We start from the raw sequence: 20,406 nt of genomic DNA on the forward strand, positions 1-20,406 counted from the left end.
CCCTCTCTCTCAAAAATAAATAAGCATTAAAATTTTTTTTATTTCTAAAAAAATTTATTTATTTATTTATTTATTTATTTTTGTGTTTTTATTTATTTTTGAGAGAGAGAGAGAGAGAGAGAGAGAGAGAAAGCACAAGCGGGAAAGGGGCAAAGAGGGAGAGGGAGACACAGACTCTGAAGCAGACTCCAGGCTCTGAGCTTTCAGCACGGGGCCCAGTGCGGGGCTCAAGCCTACAAACTGTGATCATGACCTGAGCCAAAGTCGGATGCTTAACTGACTGACCCACCCAGGCGTCCCCCCAACCCCCCAAAAAAATTTTTTTTAAAGTTTGAACTAATTTAGGCAATAAAGATATGCGCAGTTATTTGATTCGAACTTACATGTTGGTGTTTTTTGTTTTCCTGAAGGAGGGGCAATCCCCTTCATTTATCTCGTGAACGGTATCGGAAGCTCCATTTGGTGTGGCAACAGCACTGCATTATAGAAGAGATTGCTAGGAGCCAGGAAACTAATCAGATGTTATTTGGATTCAACTGGCAGTTATTGTGAGCTTCAACTCTGCCTTGGGACAATCACAAGTGAAGATAGTAATGAAGACTGATTGAAAATTATGGAGATCTTTCTTTCTGAGGGCTGGGGAAGGGTTGGAGGGTCTTTTGCTCCATGTCCAGATTTGCATACATTAATAAAATATTCCTTAATGGAGTATTGCTTTCAATTAGTGAAAATATGCTTAAAGGAGTAAAAGGATGACATAGATTAATGTTTCATGTTCCAGAACACTAAAAAAATGCTTCTTCACCCCAAATGTCTCACTGTGCTATTTCCAGAAAACTCATTTCCCTTCATAATCTGTCCCATTTCATGTCATTTCATTCACCTGGTAAATGAAGTCACATCAAGCAGTCATGGACATTTTTATATGTTGGTTAACTCTTCTACAGTTCTGTATTTGGTATTTCCCACACACACCCAAGTTTCATTTAGCTGACATTGGAACACTGACAAGATTCTAATCTGTGGTAGTCTTCCTTGCAGCTCAAGAGGAATTGCAGAAACCATGCAGTATACTTCAGTTGAGAAAGTTTTCAGAAGAGTAAATTTCTTTTAAGGAATTCCCCCTAATGTGCCACTTAGTGTTTCAGCCAGAAATTAAACAGTTCTATGGACAGAGTTGCCACTTGTAAGGCAAATTTCTGCCACTGTGGAAAAGCTTTTTTCCCACAGTAGACCTCAAGAAGAGTTAGGATAATGTATTCATTATTCATCCCTGATGGGCCAAAGAAACTAATCCTCTCCTTTTACCACAAATAGCTTTGTTAAGTTTTGAAATTATACTTTCTATTTCCAAAGGCAAGTTTCTAAAATGAGTTCACTTATCTCTTGTTTGACTCTTAAAAACCTGAGGCAGTTCTGATATAAAACTGTCTATAGAATGAGGATAAGAAAATTCCCCCAATGAATGGAGCATGGCAGCTGTAAATTAGAACAATCAGATTTAAGCCAATTCTGTAACCTATGTCTTTGTAAAAGACAAATCCTTCGTTATCTGTGTACAATGTTTTCATAAACTCTGGTTTTATGTCTAGTACAGACAACCAAAAAAGCCATGTGATCAGTAGTCTGTGTCCTGTTATAATATGCTGTGGTTGAGCCATCTTGTTTATAAATAATAGTGCTCTCCTGAATCTGTGCATAGACTTCTTGATTTTTTGGCTTTAACTTTTTATATCAAGAACTTGTGATATGAGCAGCAGATAGAAGATAAATTGAAATCTTCCATTTTAGCTTCTGTTGTCTCTGGAATAATGTTATGAATTTGAAAAGATGCATTCAAAGATCATCTGATATTGCCTTTGGTGACTACGTCATATACGTGTGTACATGTTTTCCTGTCTTCTTTTTGCTCAGCCAAGGCAAGCAAATAAAAGTATATTTGCACAGTGATTGATGATGCACATTTGGGGTTAGATTTTTTTGGTATTTTTTATGTAAAGTGGGTTTTGCAGTAAAGGATGGGCATGAACAGGCATCAGAATCACAATCATGATTTTCTACTTGAATAATTATTATTCAGAAGGTATCAGGAAATAGATACAACTCCAGTGAGCAATCTGTAACAGTTGATGAATGAGGATCAGAAAATTCAGTATTCAGTTTGTCCAATTTGCCAGTATGATTAAGTGATAAGAACATCTCCCTTTATTTCTTAGATAATTTTTTTGGATGGATTGTCTGACTTGGTAAGTCTGAGCCAAAATAGGCAACAGGAGGTACTGACTTCTGCCCTGATTGGCCCCAATTTAACAAAGATATACTGACTTTGTTTCTAGTCTTTTTATATTCATTTCATAAATCCTGGGCTTAAGCTCTGAGGCTGCCAGAGGGACTATCCTGTAATGGCCAGTCAGACCTTTACTGCCAAAGAACCCATTTCATATTGAGTTCCACTTTTGAGATTGATTCAGACCCCTGCACTGTAGATGAACACGTGTCTCAGTGCTGCCCCCAGCCCTAGGGATTCCTAATTATATTCAAATATGATAGTGGTCTGCCCTCATCATTGCAAATAATTTAATTATGCTTATCGAGTTTACTCACAAATGAGCAAAAAGTCACTTTATTTTCATTAGTGTAGTTATGTGGAGGAACTGGTTCAACAGGATGACTCCAAAACTATGTTTTTCTCATGTTTTTGGTGAGGGGCTGACAGGAATTTTAATGATACAGTGAAGAAAAACGTATATCTGTATAATTAATTTATTTTGTTGATGTATGGGCTGTGAGTTCACTTTAGTGGTCATTTGTCATTTCATAACAACTATGCATTTTGGTTCACTGTGACGATGATCTATATTTAGTGACTGCGACATGTTTATACCACTGATTCAAATTCCATCCATGATGAAGTTATACAAATAATGCATATATTGATATCTTTTATTGCAAAATGTAAATTTAAAACTTGTATAATGTTCTTGTGCTTTTTGAAATAAAATATCTTATATGTGTATATTTACAAAGAAAAAAGGGACTTCTCATGTTTGGGGATTTGGGTTTGAAGTATAAAAATCTGTACCTAGAAAGGAGCTCTAGTTAAAAGTTACCCTTCTCAGCTCAAACAAATTCTTTAACAGACATAGGTATTTGGTGTAATGGTCTCCAAACTTTTTGACCATACATTCCATCAGTAAATATATTTTTTTAATTTTTAAAAAAATTTTAATGTTTATTTATTTTTGAGAGAGATAGAGACAGTATGAGCTGGGGAGGAGGGGGTGGGGGGGGGGACACAGAATCTGAGGCAGGCTCTAGGCTCCACAGAGCCCGATATGGGGCTCATACCCACAAACCCTGATACCATGACCTGAGCTAAAGTCGGACACTCAACCGACTGAGCCACCCAGGTGCCCCCATCAGTAAATAATTTTTAAGCATGAACTGATATATAGAGAGAATTTTTTTTTTAATTTTTTTTCAATGTTCATCTATTTTTGAGAGAGAGAGACAGCATGAACAGGAGAAAGGCTGAGAGAGAGGGAGACACAGAATCCGAAGCAAGCTCCAGGCTCTCCGCCATCAGCACAGAGCCCGACACGGGGCTCGAACTCATAAACGGTGAGATCATGACCTGAGCCAAAGTCAGACACTTAACTGACTAAGCCACCCAGGTGCCCCTAGAGAGAATTTTTTATATTCAGTACTATACTAATGTATTAAATACATTATAAAACATTGCCCAAAAATGGAGATTTTAAAAATCAGCTGAAAAATAATTATATTTCTATTTATTTATAAATGTTTATTTTTTAATAAATTTTTTCAATGTTTATTTTTGAGAGAGAGTGAGAGAGAGACACACACATACAGAGTATGAGCAGGGGAGGAGCAGAGGGAGAGGGAGACAGAATCTGAAGCAGGCTTCAAACTCTGAGTTGTCAGCATAGAGCCTGACATGGAGCTTAGACTCACGAGCCATGAGATCATGACCTGAGCCAAAATCGGACACTTAACCGACTGAGCCACCCAGGTGCCCCATAAATGTTTATTTATTTTTGGGAGGGAGAGCGTTAGCAGGGGACAGTCAGAGAGAGGGAGACACAGAATCCAAAGCAGCTCCAGGCTCTGAGCTGTAAGCACAGAGCCCAATACGGGACTTGAACCCAGGAACCATGAGATCATGACCTGAGTCAAAGTTGGGGGCTTAACCAACTGAGCCACCCAGGTGCCCCTAGAATATTTCTATTTAAAGATTTTCCACATGAATCTATGGATTTCATAGTGGATTTCCACACTCCACTGTGGACAGAGTCATCTAGGGCAGCAATGTCCAGGAGAACTCTGCAATGATGGGAATGTTCTATATTTGCCCTCCACTATGGTAATTACTGTCCTCATGCAGCTATCGAACTTTTAAAATGCGGCTAGTGCAACTGAACACCAGAATTTTTAAGTTTATTTGATTTTAATTAAATTTAAATCATCATGTGTGGCTAGTGGCTACTATATTGGACAGCATTAAATCTAGTGTAATGGTTCTCAAACTTGATTGTGTTAGAATCACCTAAAGAGTATTAACAAAATATAAATTTCTGGGATTTCAGCCCGGATCTTGAATCCAAATCTCCTGAGATTGAACCTTTATAAAATCATTGTGATTTCCTTCTGTTTCTATACCATTACTCTTAAAATTTAGAGCTTTCTGGCACAAAAACAGACACATAGACCAATGGAATAGAATAGAAACCCCAGAACTAGACCCACAAACGTATGGCCAACTCATCTTTGACAAAGCAGGAAAGAACATCCAATGGAAAAAAGACAGTCTCTTTAACAAATGGTGCTGGGAGAACTGGACAGCAACATGCAGAAGGTTGAAACTAGACCACTTTCTCACACCATTCACAAAAATAAACTCAAAATGGATAAAGGACCTGTATGTGAGACAGGAAACCATCAAAACCTTAGAGGAGAAAGCAGGAAAAGACCTCTCTGACCTCAGCCGTAGCAATCTCTTACTCGACACATCCCCAAAGGCAAGGGAATTAAAAGCAAAAGTGAACTACTGGGACCTTATGAAGATAAAAAGCTTCTGCACAGCAAAGGAAACAACCAACAAAACTAAAAGGCAACCAACGGAATGGGAAAAGATATTTGCAAATGACATATCGGACAAAGGGCTAGTATCCAAAATCTATAAAGAGCTCACCAAACTCCACACCCAAAAAACAAATAACCCAGTGAAGAAATGGGCAGAAGACATGAATAGACACTTCTCTAAAGAAGACATCCAGATGGCCAACAGGCACATGAAAAGATGTTCAGCGTGCTCCTTATCAGGGAAATACAAATCAAAACCACACTCAGGTATCACCTCACGCCAGTCAGAGTGGCCAAAATGAACAAATCAGGAGACTATAGATGCTGGAGAGGATGTGGAGAAACGGGAACCCTCTTGCACTGTTGGTGGGAATGCAAATTGGTGCAGCCGCTCTGGAAAGCAGTGTGGAGGTTCCTCAGAAAATTAAAAATAGACCTACCCTATGACCCAGCAATAGCACTGCTAGGAATTTATCCAAGGGATACAGGAGTACTGATGCATAGGGGCACTTGTACCCCAATGTTCATAGCAGCACTCTCAACAATAGCTAAATTATGGAAAGAGCCTAAATGTCCATCAACTGATGAATGGATAAAGAAATTGTGGTTTATATACACAATGGAATACTACGTGGCAATGAGAAAAAATGAAATATGGCCTTTTGTAGCAACGTGGATGGAACTGGAGAGTGTGATGCTAAGTGAAATAAGCCATACAGAGAAAGACAGATACCATATGGTTTCACTCTTATGTGGATCCTGAGAAACTTAACAGGAACCCATGGGGGAGGGGAAGGAACAAAAAAAAAAGAGATTAGAGTGGGAGAGAGCCAAAGCATAAGAGACTGTTAAAAGCTGAGAACAAACTGAGGGTTGATGGGGGGTGGGAGGGAGGGGAGGGTGGGTGATGGGTATTGAAGAGGGCACCTTTTGGGATGAGCACTGGGTGTTGTATGGAAACCAATTTGACAATAAATTTCATATATAAAAAAAAAAAATTTAGAGCTTTCTTTCTTTTTACTTAAGTGATTTTAGTCTAAGTACCAGAGAGCCTCAGGGAGAAAAGTAGATCAGAGAGGGAGGAAAGTGCCAAACTTGGATTGTTGTGATATTTCAGTTGGGGTTTCTGTGTATGCTTTTATTTAAGAAAAGGGTGCCTGGAGTTAAAACAAAAAGTCCTTGCTTTAGTTTTAAGACTGTGCGATATTCTAAGAGGGTAATACTGGAGGCAATGAAGGAAGGGTTTTGGTTATGAAAATACAGTTGGCAGGTAGAGGTCACTAAGGAATCTTCTCCATGCTTATACTAGATTGTCTGGGCACTACTAGAAAAAACAAATCATACAATTGTTCACAATTGTTCACAATTTACATTAAAATTTAAATTTTCTAGGGCCATCTGGGTGGCTAAGTCGGTTAAACATCAGACTCTTGATTTTGGCTCAGGTTATGATCTCACGGTTTGGGAGATCAAGCCCTGTGTCAGAGCCTGCTTCGGATTCTCTCTCTCTCTCTCTCTCTCTCTCTCTCTCTCTCTCTCTCTATCTCTCTCTCATTGCCTCTGTCTCTCTACCTCCCCTGCTTGTGCTCTGTCTCTCAAAAATAAATGAACATTTAAAAATTAAAAAAAATGTAAACTTCAATTCAGTACAACAAATAAATAAAATAAAAAGATACCCAGAGTTAGGTGGTATAATCACATCAACAGTACAGTTTCTGAATTTCCCCCAAACTTCCTGAAAACCACATACACTAACCAGGATAACAAAAGAAAAACCCCAAAGTTTAACACAACTAGGTAGCAGCAGGGTCTCTCCATGAATTTCCAAGTCTGGGCAGATACACCCAAAGCACCAATAGCAGCAAGGCTGTGTAGTGCAAGTTGTGGAAAGTGAAAGGGGAACTAAGAGTTGCAGAACTAAGAAATTGCTAATGACCCTCAAGTGGGGAGAAACATAGTCAACAGAAATCCTGGACAATCAGGACTGAGAATTGCCAGCAGAGTTAACTGAAGTCCTCACATGTTCTAAGTTGAGGGTCAGTGAAAGACTGCTGTCTTGAGAGAATCCAACAATGTGGTGGCAGTCTAAGTCCTCTGTATTCTTATAAATAACCATTAAATACTGCCTTCATTACAGAAAGAGAATCGCCCTATGGAAAACTAAAAACAAACCAGATTGAGAATGGCAGCAATACTGTAAGAGAATTCAGATTGTATGTGTGAGTGATATACAAAGTAATCTATTAGCAAAATGCTACATTTAAACATATAAGTATTAGAGAGAGTACTATCTGAGTATTTGACATTAAAAATGGAGGAGGTAACTCTGAGCTGTGAAGCTGTGAACATTTTCTTGGCCAATCTCTGCCAATATGACAAATATCTCCTGCAGAAAATCATCTCATTTAAAAAAGAATATAACTTTCTCTGTATGGCTTATTTCACTTAGCATAACACTCTCCAGTTCCATCCACGTTGCTACAAAAGGCCATATTTCATTCTTTCTCATTGCCAAGTAGTATTCCATTGTATATATAAACCACAATTTCTTTACCCATTCATCAGTTGATGGACATTTAGGCCCTTTCCATAATTTGGCTATTGTTGAGAGTGCTGCTATAAACATTGGGGTACAAGTGCCTTGGGGGAGGGGAAGGAAAAAAAAAAGAGGTTAGAGTGGGAGAGAGCCAAAGCATAAGAGACTCTTAACTGAGAACAAACTGAGGGCTGATGGGGGGTGGGAGGGAGGGGAGGGTGGGTGATGGGTATTGAGGAGGGCACCTGTTGGGATGAGCACTGGGTGATGGGGCATCATTGGGATGGCTCAGTCGGGTAAGCATCTCACTCGTGATCTCAGGGTTGTAAGTTCAAGCCCCACATTACTTAAATAATATAATTGTGATGGTTAGTTTTTTAAATGTATTTATTTATTTGTTTTGAGAGAGAACAAGCAGGAAGGGGCAGCGGGAGGAGAGAGACAGAATCCCAAGCAGGCTCTGTGCTGAAAGTACACAGGGCTCTATCTCACAAATGGTGAGATCATGACCCTAGCCAGAATCAAGAATCAGATGCTTGGGGCACCTGGGTGGCTCAGTTGGTTAAGCGTTGAACTTCGGCTCAGGTCATGATCTCAGTGTTCATGGGTTTGAGCCCTGTGTCGGGCTCTGTGCTGACAGCTCAGAGCCTGGAGCCTGCTTCGGATTCTGTGTCTCCCTCTCTCTTTGCCCCTCCCCCACTCATGCTCTGTCTCTCTCTGTCTCAAAAATAAATTTAAAAAACATTAAAAAATTAAGATTAAAAAAAAAAGATCAGATGCTTAACCGACTGAGTCACCCTGGCACCACCTGTGATGGTTAATTTTTTTATATCAATTTGAGACGCCTAAGGGATGCCTGGATAGCTGTTGCAACATAATTTCTGGATGTATCTGTGAGGGTGTTTCTGGAAAAGATTAGAGTTTGATTCAGTAGACTGAACAGAGCTATCCTCACATCCTCTGGAGGTATCATCCAATCCTCCGGGGGTCCAAATGAAACAAAAAGAAGAAGAATGATTTCCCTCTCTCTCTCTCTTAAGTTTATTCATTTTGAGAGAGAGAGAACGAACAGGGGAGTGGCAGAAAGAGAGAGGGAGAGAGAGAATCCCAGGCAGGTTTCCCATTGTCAGCACAAAGCCTGGATGTGGAGCTTGATGAGGGGGCTCATTCTCATGTTCCTGTGATATGACCTAAGCCAATATCAAGAGTCAGGCTTAACAGACTGAGCCACCCAGGTGCCCCTTCCCTCTCTCTTTTTAACAGGGATGTCTATCTCCGGCTCTCAGGCTTCGGAGCTCCTAGTTCTCAGGCCTTTGGACTTGGATGGAATTATGCCACTAGCTTTCCCAGTTCTCCTGCTTGTAGAGTACAGATGGTGGGACTTCTAGGCCTCCATAACCACATGAGCCAATTCCTATAATAAATCTCATATATACCTCTGTCTGTGTGTGTGTGTATCTTCTGTTGACTCTGTTTCTCTAGAGAAGCCTAATACAATAAACTAGCCCCAAAGTTATTACAAGGAAAAGGAAACCAAAAATGAACTGAGCAAAGTTGCAACAACTAGTGAGAATACAGTAGAAAATTGTGGCCCCAAAGCAGACAGAAACTGTAACCTAACAAATGAAAATGAGATATAAGATTTTTTTTAAATGATCAAAGCTTTGTCAGGACACAACTCATAAATGTAATAGAAGATCTCAAAAGTGATACAGTAAGACAACAGGAGGACATGAAACTCAAGTAGTATTAGGAAAAAATTTTGGAAAAGACTAAATTAGAATGAGTACAAGCTGAAAAGTCAACTATGAAAAACACAGTAAAGAAAAATAGTAAATAGAAAAATAGAAAAAAATAAAAGATAAAAAAACATTTGAGATAAAACAAAAGAGACAAAAGATAGGCAAGAATGATTGAATATATATTAACTACAGTTCCTGATAAAAATCAAAGAAATGGAACAGAACACAAATGGAAAACTAATTTGACAAAACTTGCCCGGAAAAAAAAAAAAAAAAAAACCTTGAAAATACACATTTGAAAGGAAACACTGTCAAATTCAACCCAGAGGAGTCCAACACCAAGACCTGCCCCAGTAAAGCTGTTGGATCTTAAGAACAAGAGAGACAAAATCATTTGGACATGTAGGCAAAAAAATCCAAGTCATTCGTAAGATAAAGTCAAATTGACATTGGCATTAGACTTCTTGGAAGCAACATTTTAAATATACTCAATAAAAGGATTTTCAAGAGTTTTTATGTCCAAACTGCCCAGGTATAAAGTTCACACAAATTGTTAAAAGCAAGTTAATACTCAGGAAAATATTTTTTTCCATGAGCCTTGATTGAGGAATTTACCAGAAAACAATTTTTGGATAATCACAAAATGGTTATAGAAGCTTTGGCATATAGTCCAAGGGTTGGGTGTTGTAAGAATTGAGAGTAAAGAAAGAGTAAAAATGAGAGACAAAATCAGATGCTCTGATAATGTAAAACTAATACAATTAACAAAAAATGGGAGGAAAGGGTTGAATAGGTACGAAGTTAAATAAGTGAACTGACTGCATCAGCGGTATTAGCTAAAAAGATACCACTCAAAGCCAACAAATCAAAAATAAAACTTTACACAAGTTGACACTAGGGATAAAACTAGTGGCTACATAGTGAGAAAGAAGAGGCCAGTAAGCAATTTCAAAATTGCTTACATGTTAGCAAAACAACAGCCAGTTTTAAAGAAAGAGTACTTAGACAGGTGCCTGGGTGGCTCAGTTGGTTAAGCAACCAACTTCAGCTCAGGTCATGATCTCACTATTGAGGAGATTGAGCCCCAGGTCGGGCTCTGCGCTGACAGCTCAGAGCCTGGAGCCTGCTTCGGATTCTGTGTCTCCCTCTCTCTCTGCCCCTCCCCCACTCATGCTCTGTCTCTCTGTCTCAAAAATAAAATAAAAACATTAAAAAAAAAAAGGAAGAGTACTTAGAACATTACATAAAGATGTTAGTATAATGTTTACAACCAGAACTACAATGCAGTACCAAAAAGGAGAAAAAAGGCAAAGAAAAGAGGCTCCATAGTAAAACACTGTAACAAAATTCAGAGACCAATGGATAAATGTAAGTGGGCTTAATTCCACTATTAAAAAAAAATCAGATGAGCTAACCAATAGATTCCAGTGAAAAATAAAGAAATGAACATAATTTTTAAATGGGCAAAATATGTGGATATTTTTCCAAAGAAGATATACAAATTTCTAATCAGTACATGAGAAGATGCTCAACGACATTAGTCATTAGGGAAATGCAAGTCAAAACCACCATGAGACACCACTTCACACCCACTAGAATAGCTATTAATCAGCAAGACAGACAATATCTGTTGGCAAGGATGTAGAGAAATTGGAACCAAATATAGGCAGGCTTCACTTTGTATGGTAATGAATTGTTATAAATATGGCCATGCAAACAAACCATGGAAAGCACTCTTAATAAATAATGGGAAAGATTGTGATTGTTCCATAGCCTTTAAAAGTTTTGGTGGAGGGACACCTGGGTGGTTAAGCATCTGACTTGGGCTCGGATGGTGATCTCATGGTTTGTGAGTTTGAGCCCCGCATTGGGCTCTCTGCTGTTGGCACAGAGCCTGCTTCAGATCCTCTGTCTCCCTCTCTCTCTGCCCTTAGTGTGTGCGCTCTCTCTCCCTCTCTCTCAAAAATAAATAAACATTTAAAAAAAGTAAAAATTCTGGTAGAAACAAAATCTTATAAATGTGTGGGGAAATAAAAATAGTAAAACTAACATTTAGTATGATTTATAACATTGAAAACTTTGAAAATTAAAGTGTTTTATTTCTTTTCAAAAGACTTATCAAGAAAAAACATCAAGGGTGCTTGCTTCTTCCCTGTGTAATTTATGATACAGTGAGCATCTTTTCCACACCTTGGCAAATTGTCATTCATCTAAGTTTGAATTACTTCCAACAATGTATCCTTTGTGTTCTCAGTATTATGAAATACTTTCAGGCATTCCTTTAATGTGAAGTTTTGTGCCAGTATCGTTTTTTTTCTGGGGCACTTGCCATAAAAACGTATTTATTTCAATAAGTTTGTCTTCACTAAGTTTCCCTGACTGCATATCTAGAGTCCCGTAAGCAACAGTAATGTCAACAATTCTGCAGTTAACTATTTCTTCTATAACTCCTATATAACTTTTATGACATTTATATTTGACCCAAATTTCACCTCCAGCATTATCACTTGAGTGTCTTTGTTGCGCTTTTATCTTTGTTGGCCAATTCCCTGTTTTCATTATCAATTTTTGTATAACGTCACATGGGTTTATCACTGGGAGGCAAGAAGACAGCAAAACGACATGCTTTGCTCTCTGTCCCTGACCTGAATGCTTTGACACAGATGTGCAATGTGCAAACAGAATTGGCCACTGACCATGACAAGCATTGTTACTCAGTAATTTGTGAAGTGAAGAGCTTGCTGCAAAGTTAACACTTTATGCAATTACAATTAACATACCATCATAAGCAAAATTTGAATCATGTTGTTGAGGAACTGGTGTTAATTTCATTAAAACACGGTAACTGAAAACTTTGTATATGGGAACGATCCAAGCTGAAGACATCTTGTAACAGAGCGGCAACTTTCATAAGCCAAAAAAACCCAGAAAACAAAAACAAAAACAAAAAAACAGGATAAATAGACACATTAATAAAAGAGACTTTAACAAACATCTCCCAAACCTAGATAAGGTAGACAAAACATTCGTAAGGATATAATAGACCCAAACAAAATTATCAGTGTGTTAGTTGGGTCTTAAGGTAAGCAGACACTGAGACAGATTGGGGAGCACAAAAGTTTAAATTGCTGCACTAATCCACTCAGTTACAACTGGGCAAGGGAGTTCCAAGAAGTGCCCAGGCAAATCATCTGAATTCCACACATAGTCCTCTCTTTATCTGACAACAGCCCTTATACTTTCTTGCTGATCCCTGCCACTTACCCCTGCCAAGATGGTGACTCCTCTTCTTGCTTGCTAGTCCCTGGTAATATGCAGTCCAAAGGCCCGAGCTGCAGCCATCGTGTATAGTCCAGCAAGATCTTTGCCATGTCCCCTGGCAAGAGCGAGCCCCTTTTAGGCACCAAGACCTTTAACTCTGAAGAGCTCAGAGTTGTAGGGATAGGAAGCATGAAGTCCTCCAGGAAGCCATTAGGAATGATGAAGGGAGACACTGCTTGGCCCCTGAACCTCAGTTATATACTTCCTATTGGAAACACAGCACTATATAAAGGTTTCTGATTCAGTGCATACCCTGCATTATGGAAGATGGCACGCCATCCTCACAGAGCATTGCCTCTGAGCTGATACTTGAACTACATCTTCCACAGTCCATTCCAACATTCTGTCAGACCAGCTGCTCCTGAATGAGTGTGCAAAACGACCTCTATATCCCACAGTCTGGGCCCCCTCCTATACCTCCTTAGCTGTGATGTGTATTCCCTGATGGCATGATATATTGTGTGGAATTCCGTGCTAATGGAGCAGGTACTCTACAAGCCCCCAGATAGCAGTGCTACCTGAAGCTCTGTGGGCAGGAAAGGCATACTTATACCCTGAAGAGATGCCCAGTCATGTGAGAATGAAGCATCCCAGTGAAATCAACTTGCCACCCAGTAGCTGGTTGATCTCCTTGAAGAACAATGCCATATCAATAGAGCAATGGACTCCATTGCTGGCAGGATGGACGGTCCAAGGTGGCAGTAGCTCTAGCAGTCTTGGTAAGTGGAATCCATGCTGTTGGGCCCATGCTTAACCTCCATCTCTCCAGTCGTACACCTATTGTATCAGTTGCTAAAGGATGCTAATGTCTAAGTTGTTTGGATTACTTGCTTGTTTGGTATGTCTTCTGTAATGGACATACCATGAAACCTTTTGGTGGGCATTAACATCTAAAGCAAAAATCTTCACACTTTGTACACATACTCATATGTCCATCCATAGTATCATACTGTGTGTACTCCTTGTGTCTAGTTTCTTTTCCCTGTGAGATTCATCCATGTTGTCTTATGTACCAGTAGTTCCTTTCTTTTATTGCTAAGTAGTATTCATCATTATATGAATACACAAAAATGTATCCCTTTTCCTGTTGATAGATATATGGGTTGTTTCTAATTTGGGGCTATGATGAATAAAGCTGTTAAGAACATTATTTTTAAAAAATTTTAAAAATATTTATGTTTATTTTTGAGACAGAGAGAGACAGAACATGAGCAGGGGAGGGGCAGAGAGAGAGGGAGACACAGAATCCGAAGCAGGCTCCAGGCTCTGAGCTGTCAGCCCAGAGCCTGACGCGGGTCTTGAACTCGTCAACCGTGAGATCATGACCTGAGTCAAAGGCAGACGCTCAACCTACTGAGCCACCCAGGCACCCCTGTTAACAACATTCTTATACAAGTGTTTTGTTTTAGAGATGTAACATGCATTGATTTCTCTTGAAGACTATATGTATGTATGTATATATATATATATATATATATATATATACATATATATATGTATGTATGTATATATATATGTGTGTGTGTATATTTATAGTAAGAAAGATAATGAGATATATAATGAAATACATGTGTGTGTGAACTGATCCATGTTCAACCTTTTAAGAAATTGTCAAGTATTTTGCCATCATTCCTCTTCTCCCTATTCTCAACATTTGGTATTGCTGTCTTTTCACTTGTAGCCATTCCGGTGGGTATGTAATGGTAGCTCACTCTCTCACTAATTATAACACTTTTTATAGATGCTTTTGAGATTTACTGTGTAGACAATAAATATATTTTTTCTCTTCCCTTCCAGGATTTATACCTTATTTCTTTTCATCTCTTACTGGATAGGCTGCAATATAGAGTTGTGGTGGCTTAATAGCAAGAGTAGAAAATGATCATGAAGAGTTTCTAAGTGCTGCTCAGGGCGATGAAGAATCACTAATATTTTTGTCATAGATGAATAATGTGGTCAAATTTGCATTTAGAAAAAGCTCTCTGGCTATGATGTGGAAAAAATAAAGATACCAGGGAAGGCCAGTTAAAAGGTTCCTGAAGTAATGTAGCTAAGAAGTGGTGACCTAAGCTAGGAAAGTGGCAATTGCAATGGAGAAGAATTGATTTTTAAAAAATAAAATATGTCTGGCTCCACTTAGTCCACATCAAGTGTGATTTCAGTAAACCAATCAATAAAAATGTGCACATATTTCAAGCCATTCTGAGATAGACTGAATTTAGGGGAAATTCATCTCCAGAAGCCACCACAAAAAACACTTTAACAAATATTTTCAAGCTGTTAACAAAAAGAACTTGAAACAAATGGAACTATTGGGTTCAGTGTAAAATATAAAATGAAAATAATGCAATTCAATGAATGCAAGATCAGTTACTAAAACTTATTTTCTTATAAATGTGCTCCAATCAAGGCAAGTCACAAGCTGTTTATGCCAGCTTCCAGAATTGGTGAACTAAATTGTAGCAATAGTTGATGTGGCCCTTGATAAGCCATATAGATGAACTGAAAAAAAGTAAACCACCTCTGGTTGATACCAAAATAATAAGATCATACCAACTTGGAAAACAGCAACATCCACAAAAGACATAAATAGGAGAGAAGGTGACAAAAGTAGAAAATCTGTGAATTAGGCAAAAAGACAAAAGTAGATGACTTTTGGAGAATGTAACTCAGCTGTGACACTCACCCAAGGCCTCAATAGTCCTAGGACAGCTTCCTTCTACTCCTCTGCCTCCTTTGCTCTCTTGCTCTTCCTTCCTTTTGCCCTGAACCCTCCCCTCACCTCATTGCCCTAGTGGATGCCCCGCTCCCTAGAGATTTCTCCAGCTTCGAGTTCATCTCTAGGTGAAAAGTTTTCAGAATTATGTGTCCAAACCTGACCTCAGGCCAGCATTTCCAACTTTTTACCTGGCGGTGCTGCTGGACTTTACAGCTCACAGAGTCAAGTTCATCAAACTCATCCTTGGCCCCAAACCAATTCTCCTTCCTGTCTTTTACTTCTGTTAAATGTACCACCATTCTCCAAGTCATGCATGACATCTAAGTTACCTTTGACTCTTCCACAGTATGTTGCTTGGCAAAGTTACCAAGTCTCATCAGTTGTTTCTTCTGATTATCTGTCCTCTGCTCTGTACTCTCACCTCCCCATTTCAGGCCCTTCTTACATCATTGCCAGAACTGTTGCAACGGCCTCCTTGCTGGTCTTCTTTCCCTAGTTTCTTCCTTTCCTGAATTAATTGTGCATATTTTCACAAATTTAATCTTCCTAACGCACAGGTCCGGTAATACCTCTGGCTGATACAGTCGCACCTCAGTAGCACCCCAAAAATCTTCAGTGGCTCATGAAACTCAAGAGCCTCTAAAACATGGCTCTGGGTTTTTTGTTTTGTGTTTTTTGGAGTTTTCTTCCCTTTCTGTGCAACCAGCTATACTCTGGTTTTTAGCCAATTTGTAAAAATAACTTTAACAGGTACTTAAAAGTTCCCATTACATCTCTACTCCTTAAGTATGAGCTGTGGATAGTGACTTCCTTCCAAAGACTACAGTGTGAAAGGAAGAAGAAAATAATAACTTTCCAGTGGAGAAAACTGATAAATCCTAGCTCAGTCAAGTGATCAAGGTCCATATCAATAGTGATAAATCATGTTGATAGTATGTATGTTGGATATGATGTGATAAAGTGGAGCTTTATGTGCTTTTCCTCCCTAAGACCCTTAACCCTTAATAACAATTTTAAAAAATCAGACAAAATCCAAAAGAGCATCCTACAAAATACTTGACCAATACTCCTCAAAACCATCAAAACTGTCATAACTAAGGAAACCTGAAAGAAATGACATGCAAATGTAATGTGGTACCCAGATGGGATCCTAGAGCAGAAAAAATTATTAGGTAAAAACTAAAAACATCTGAATAAACTATGAACTTTATAGTTAATGATAATGAATCAATATTATTTTATTAATTACACAAATGTGCCATACAAATGTGAGCTGTTAATAACAGGGAGAACTGGGTGAGAGGATATTTGAGAACTCTCCATACATACTACCTTGTCAATTTTTCTGTAAATCTAAAATTATTCCAAAGAATAGCCTATTTGTTCAAATCTCATTTCCAAATAAATATTACACAATCATCAAGAATAATGAGGCAGATCTTTATGCACTAATATTGAAAAAACTCTAAGAAAATACTAATGAGAAAAGAAAGCTGCAGAACAGTCAGTGCATGAAGTGCTGCTTTCTATTTGTGTAAAGAAAAAGAATCGGTAGCTGTGTTTGCATATGGGGCAGAAAGCTACACAAGAAATCAGTAATTAGAGTAGGTGAATTGAGTGGCTAGGGGTCATGCATGAGATCATGACCTGAAGCAAAGTCAGACACTTAACCGACTGAGCCACCCAGGCACCCCTGCTGTTTTAGCAGTTTTTGAATATTGAACCATGTGAATATATTCTCTATTAAACAAACAAGCACACAAACCAACCAAATCAGGGGGAAAGAAGATTGTCTGCCAAATCCTCCTCCCGACATTTTTAGTCAGAGCAGATGAGCATTTTTCTGGTCAGGAAAGAATAGGCAAGAGGCAGCTGAGAATATAACTTTCTAAGATCCTTTCAAGAGGAATCTTAGGGCAGGTATCAACACTGTGAAGCAAGGGCCGTGGAAAGGTGAGACTTGAGCAGGTCAAATTGCCCCATCCAATGGCCTCTCCTGGATACTGTCCCACCATCTTCCTTTTAAATATTGACTTTTCTCCAGGTTCCAATCTTGCCCTCTAGCCTTTTTGCTCTGTAAGCTCTTCCTTGTGGATTTCATCCATGAAAAACATTGATTCTAATTAGGGGCAGAGTTAAATGACAAAAGAGAGAGAGAAATTAAACTATTTGTTGAACAGCAGCTAATATTGTTTAGAGCTCAGTTTTATGGTGTATGGAGGGCCTCACACTTGGATGAGTTGGTATACAGTAAGTTAAAGGTATATTTGTTTATTCTTGGATTCTTGTCATTTTTTCCTTATTGTGTGTACATGACTCTGGGCTATGTAGGCACAGTGTAAAAGTTAACAAGTTTACTCTTGCTGAGTGGGGCTTTATAATCTGGAAGAAGCCAACAGTTATTGTCCAGTGTATACAAGAGCAAAAGGTCAAAGCAACAATTAGATGAGTATAAAACAAGGCTGATCTGAAATTTTTTAATGTTTATTTTGAGACAGTGAGAGAAAGAGACACATGTGAACAGGGGAGAGGCAGAGAGAGAGAGAGAGAGAGAGAGAGAGAGGAGGAGAGAGAATCCTAAGCAGGTTTTGCACTGTCAGCACAGAGACCAGCTTGGGACTTGATCTCACAAAGAGTGAGATCGTGACCTGAGCCAAAATCAACATTCTGATGCTTAACCGACTGAGCTACCCAGGCACCCCTGATTTGAACTTTTTGTTTTTGGTTATAATTCTTAGCAAACATGACACAAACCATAGGGATTTGCAGCCAATTCTTGAAGGAATCCTAAACTTCTAACATAAAATTAATGATTGGTGCACAAATGACAAAAGCAAGAATATATCAATGAATAATATAATTAATGAAAATTAAACGTTGCAAGAAAATTTGAAAGTGAACTCAAGTGTTACTTTTCAGGAAGTTTTTCTTAACTCTGTGGTAGGTAGAATAATGTCCCCTTCTCTCTACAAACTGTCCATGTACTAACCAGGAATGTTACCTTACATTGTGATTGGGTCTTTGTAGATGTGATTTAGGGTGTGGACCTTGAGATGGGGAGATTATCCTGGATTATCCAGGTAGACCCAGTCTAATCACATGAGTCCTTAAAAGTGAGGGAGGTAGAAGAGTGGGTCAAAGGGATGTGCCATGAGGACTTTGCCCACCGGTGCCATGACCTTGTAGATGGAAAAATGGGGCCAAAAGCCAAGGAATGTGGGCAGCCTCTTGAAGCTGAAAAAAACAAGGGATCTGATTCTCCCCTTGAGTCTCAGAAAGGAACTGAGGCCTGCTCACATCTTGATTTTAGCCTAGTGAGACCCATTTCAGATTTCTGAGTTACAAAACTCTAAGATAATAAATTTGTGTTGTGTTAAGCCATTGTGTTTCTCGTAATTTGTTGTATCAGTCTAGAAAACTAATCCATTCCCCTCAACCCTGGGTAGAATTGAACAATCCCTAAATTTACACACACTTGCCCCCCCACCGATCCTGTGTACACATCTACCAGAGGACCCATTTCCAAAATGGCTCACTAACATGTTTGTCAAATCTTTTTTTCGAATATTCTATTGTGAATATTTTCAAAATACCTCAAAGTTGAAAGAAATTTACAGTGATCATCCATATACCACCACTTAGATTCTACCAATAATAATTGAGTATCCTTGCTTTGTCACATATCTATCTGTCCGTCCCTCTATTAATCCGTCTATACAACTTATTTTTTGGATGCATTTCAAAGTAAATTGCAGATATCAATACATATCCCCCTGTATATTTTAGCATGCATATAATTAGCTAGAATTCAATATTTGTTTACAGGTTTTTTCCTTTGGATATAAAATTGGAATGAAGTGTACAAATCTTAAGTTTACTTTCACTGAGTTTTGACAAAATGCACCTGTGTAACTTAAAGCTCTGTCAAGATACAGAACATTATCATCACCTGTCTTCCCCTTGGAGGTTAATCCCTTTCCCCACCTCCACAGAGATTGCAACCACTATAGCAACCACTGTTGTAATTTTTTTCTACCATAGATTAGTGTGTCCTGTTCTAGAGCTTTATATAACTGGGAGAATATAAACTATTTTCTGTAAGACTTCTTCATATACATAGAATCATATGAACTTTTTGTGTAAGGTTTCTTTCATTCAGCCTATTGCTTCTGGGATTAATCCATGTTGTTGTGTGGTCCTGTTCCTTCTTATTCTTGATGAGTATTTCTTTTGTGAATATAGCACAGCTTGTTATCTATTCTCTCTTATTGACAGACACCTGCGCTTTTCCCTACTTTGGGCTATCATAAATAAAGCTGCTCCAAACATTCTTGAGTTGGTATTTTTGCAAACACTTATTTTTCTCTTGGGTAGATATCTAGAAGTCAGATTGCTAAAAACAGGGTAAATGTATGTGCAGTTTTAAAGAAACTTCCAGATATATTTTTTTCAATGTGGATGGACCATTTTACATTTCAACCAGCAATATATGGGAGTTCTGGTTGCTCTATCCTCAAATGTTTGGTGCTGTTAGTCTTTTTTAATTTTAGCAAGTGGTGAATATGTTTGTTTTGTCCATTTTTCATTGTTTTTTGTTCTTCCCCATAACCTGGATTTTTAAGAGTTTTTAATATATTCAAGATATTATCTCTTATCTGTGAAACACATTCCAAATATTTGATTTTGGTCATTTTTACTTTATGGTGATTCATGTCATGGAAAGATATTTAAAGTTTTGTAGTAGTCTTTCAATTTGTTTTCATTACATTTGGATTCTGAGTCATAGTTTAAAAGCTTCTTCTCACCCAGGTTTAAAGAAACCCATCCATGTTTTCTTCTAGTGCTTGTATAGTTTCATTGTTGACATTTACATCTCTGATCCATATGGACTTTATTTTTGACTGTGGCTGTATTTTACTTTTATATTTTCCTTTAAAAAAATTTTTTTTAAAGTTTATTTATTTATTTTGAGAAAGAGAGAGAGG

General features: G+C 38.3%; 1 protein-coding gene across 1 annotated transcript in view; it reads left to right on the forward strand.

Moving 5' to 3' along the window:
- Window positions 1–3,016, forward strand: part of UBR1 (ubiquitin protein ligase E3 component n-recognin 1) — a 134,512-nt gene extending 131,496 nt beyond the window's left edge. Inside the window, exon 47 of the mRNA XM_047075222.1 lies at window positions 411–3,016. Within this exon, the coding sequence (XP_046931178.1) occupies window positions 411–552 (142 nt within the window). The 3' untranslated portion in view covers window positions 553–3,016. The remainder of the gene's footprint in view (window positions 1–410) is intronic.
- The last annotated feature ends 17,390 nt before the right edge of the window (window positions 3,017–20,406 follow it).

The sequence above is a fragment of the Lynx rufus genome, unplaced genomic scaffold, assembly GCF_022079265.1.
Source record: "Lynx rufus isolate CCGP_SWC_20201006 ecotype Redwood Valley unplaced genomic scaffold, mLynRuf1.p SCAF_13, whole genome shotgun sequence".
Classification (NCBI taxonomy): Eukaryota; Metazoa; Chordata; class Mammalia; order Carnivora; family Felidae; genus Lynx; species Lynx rufus.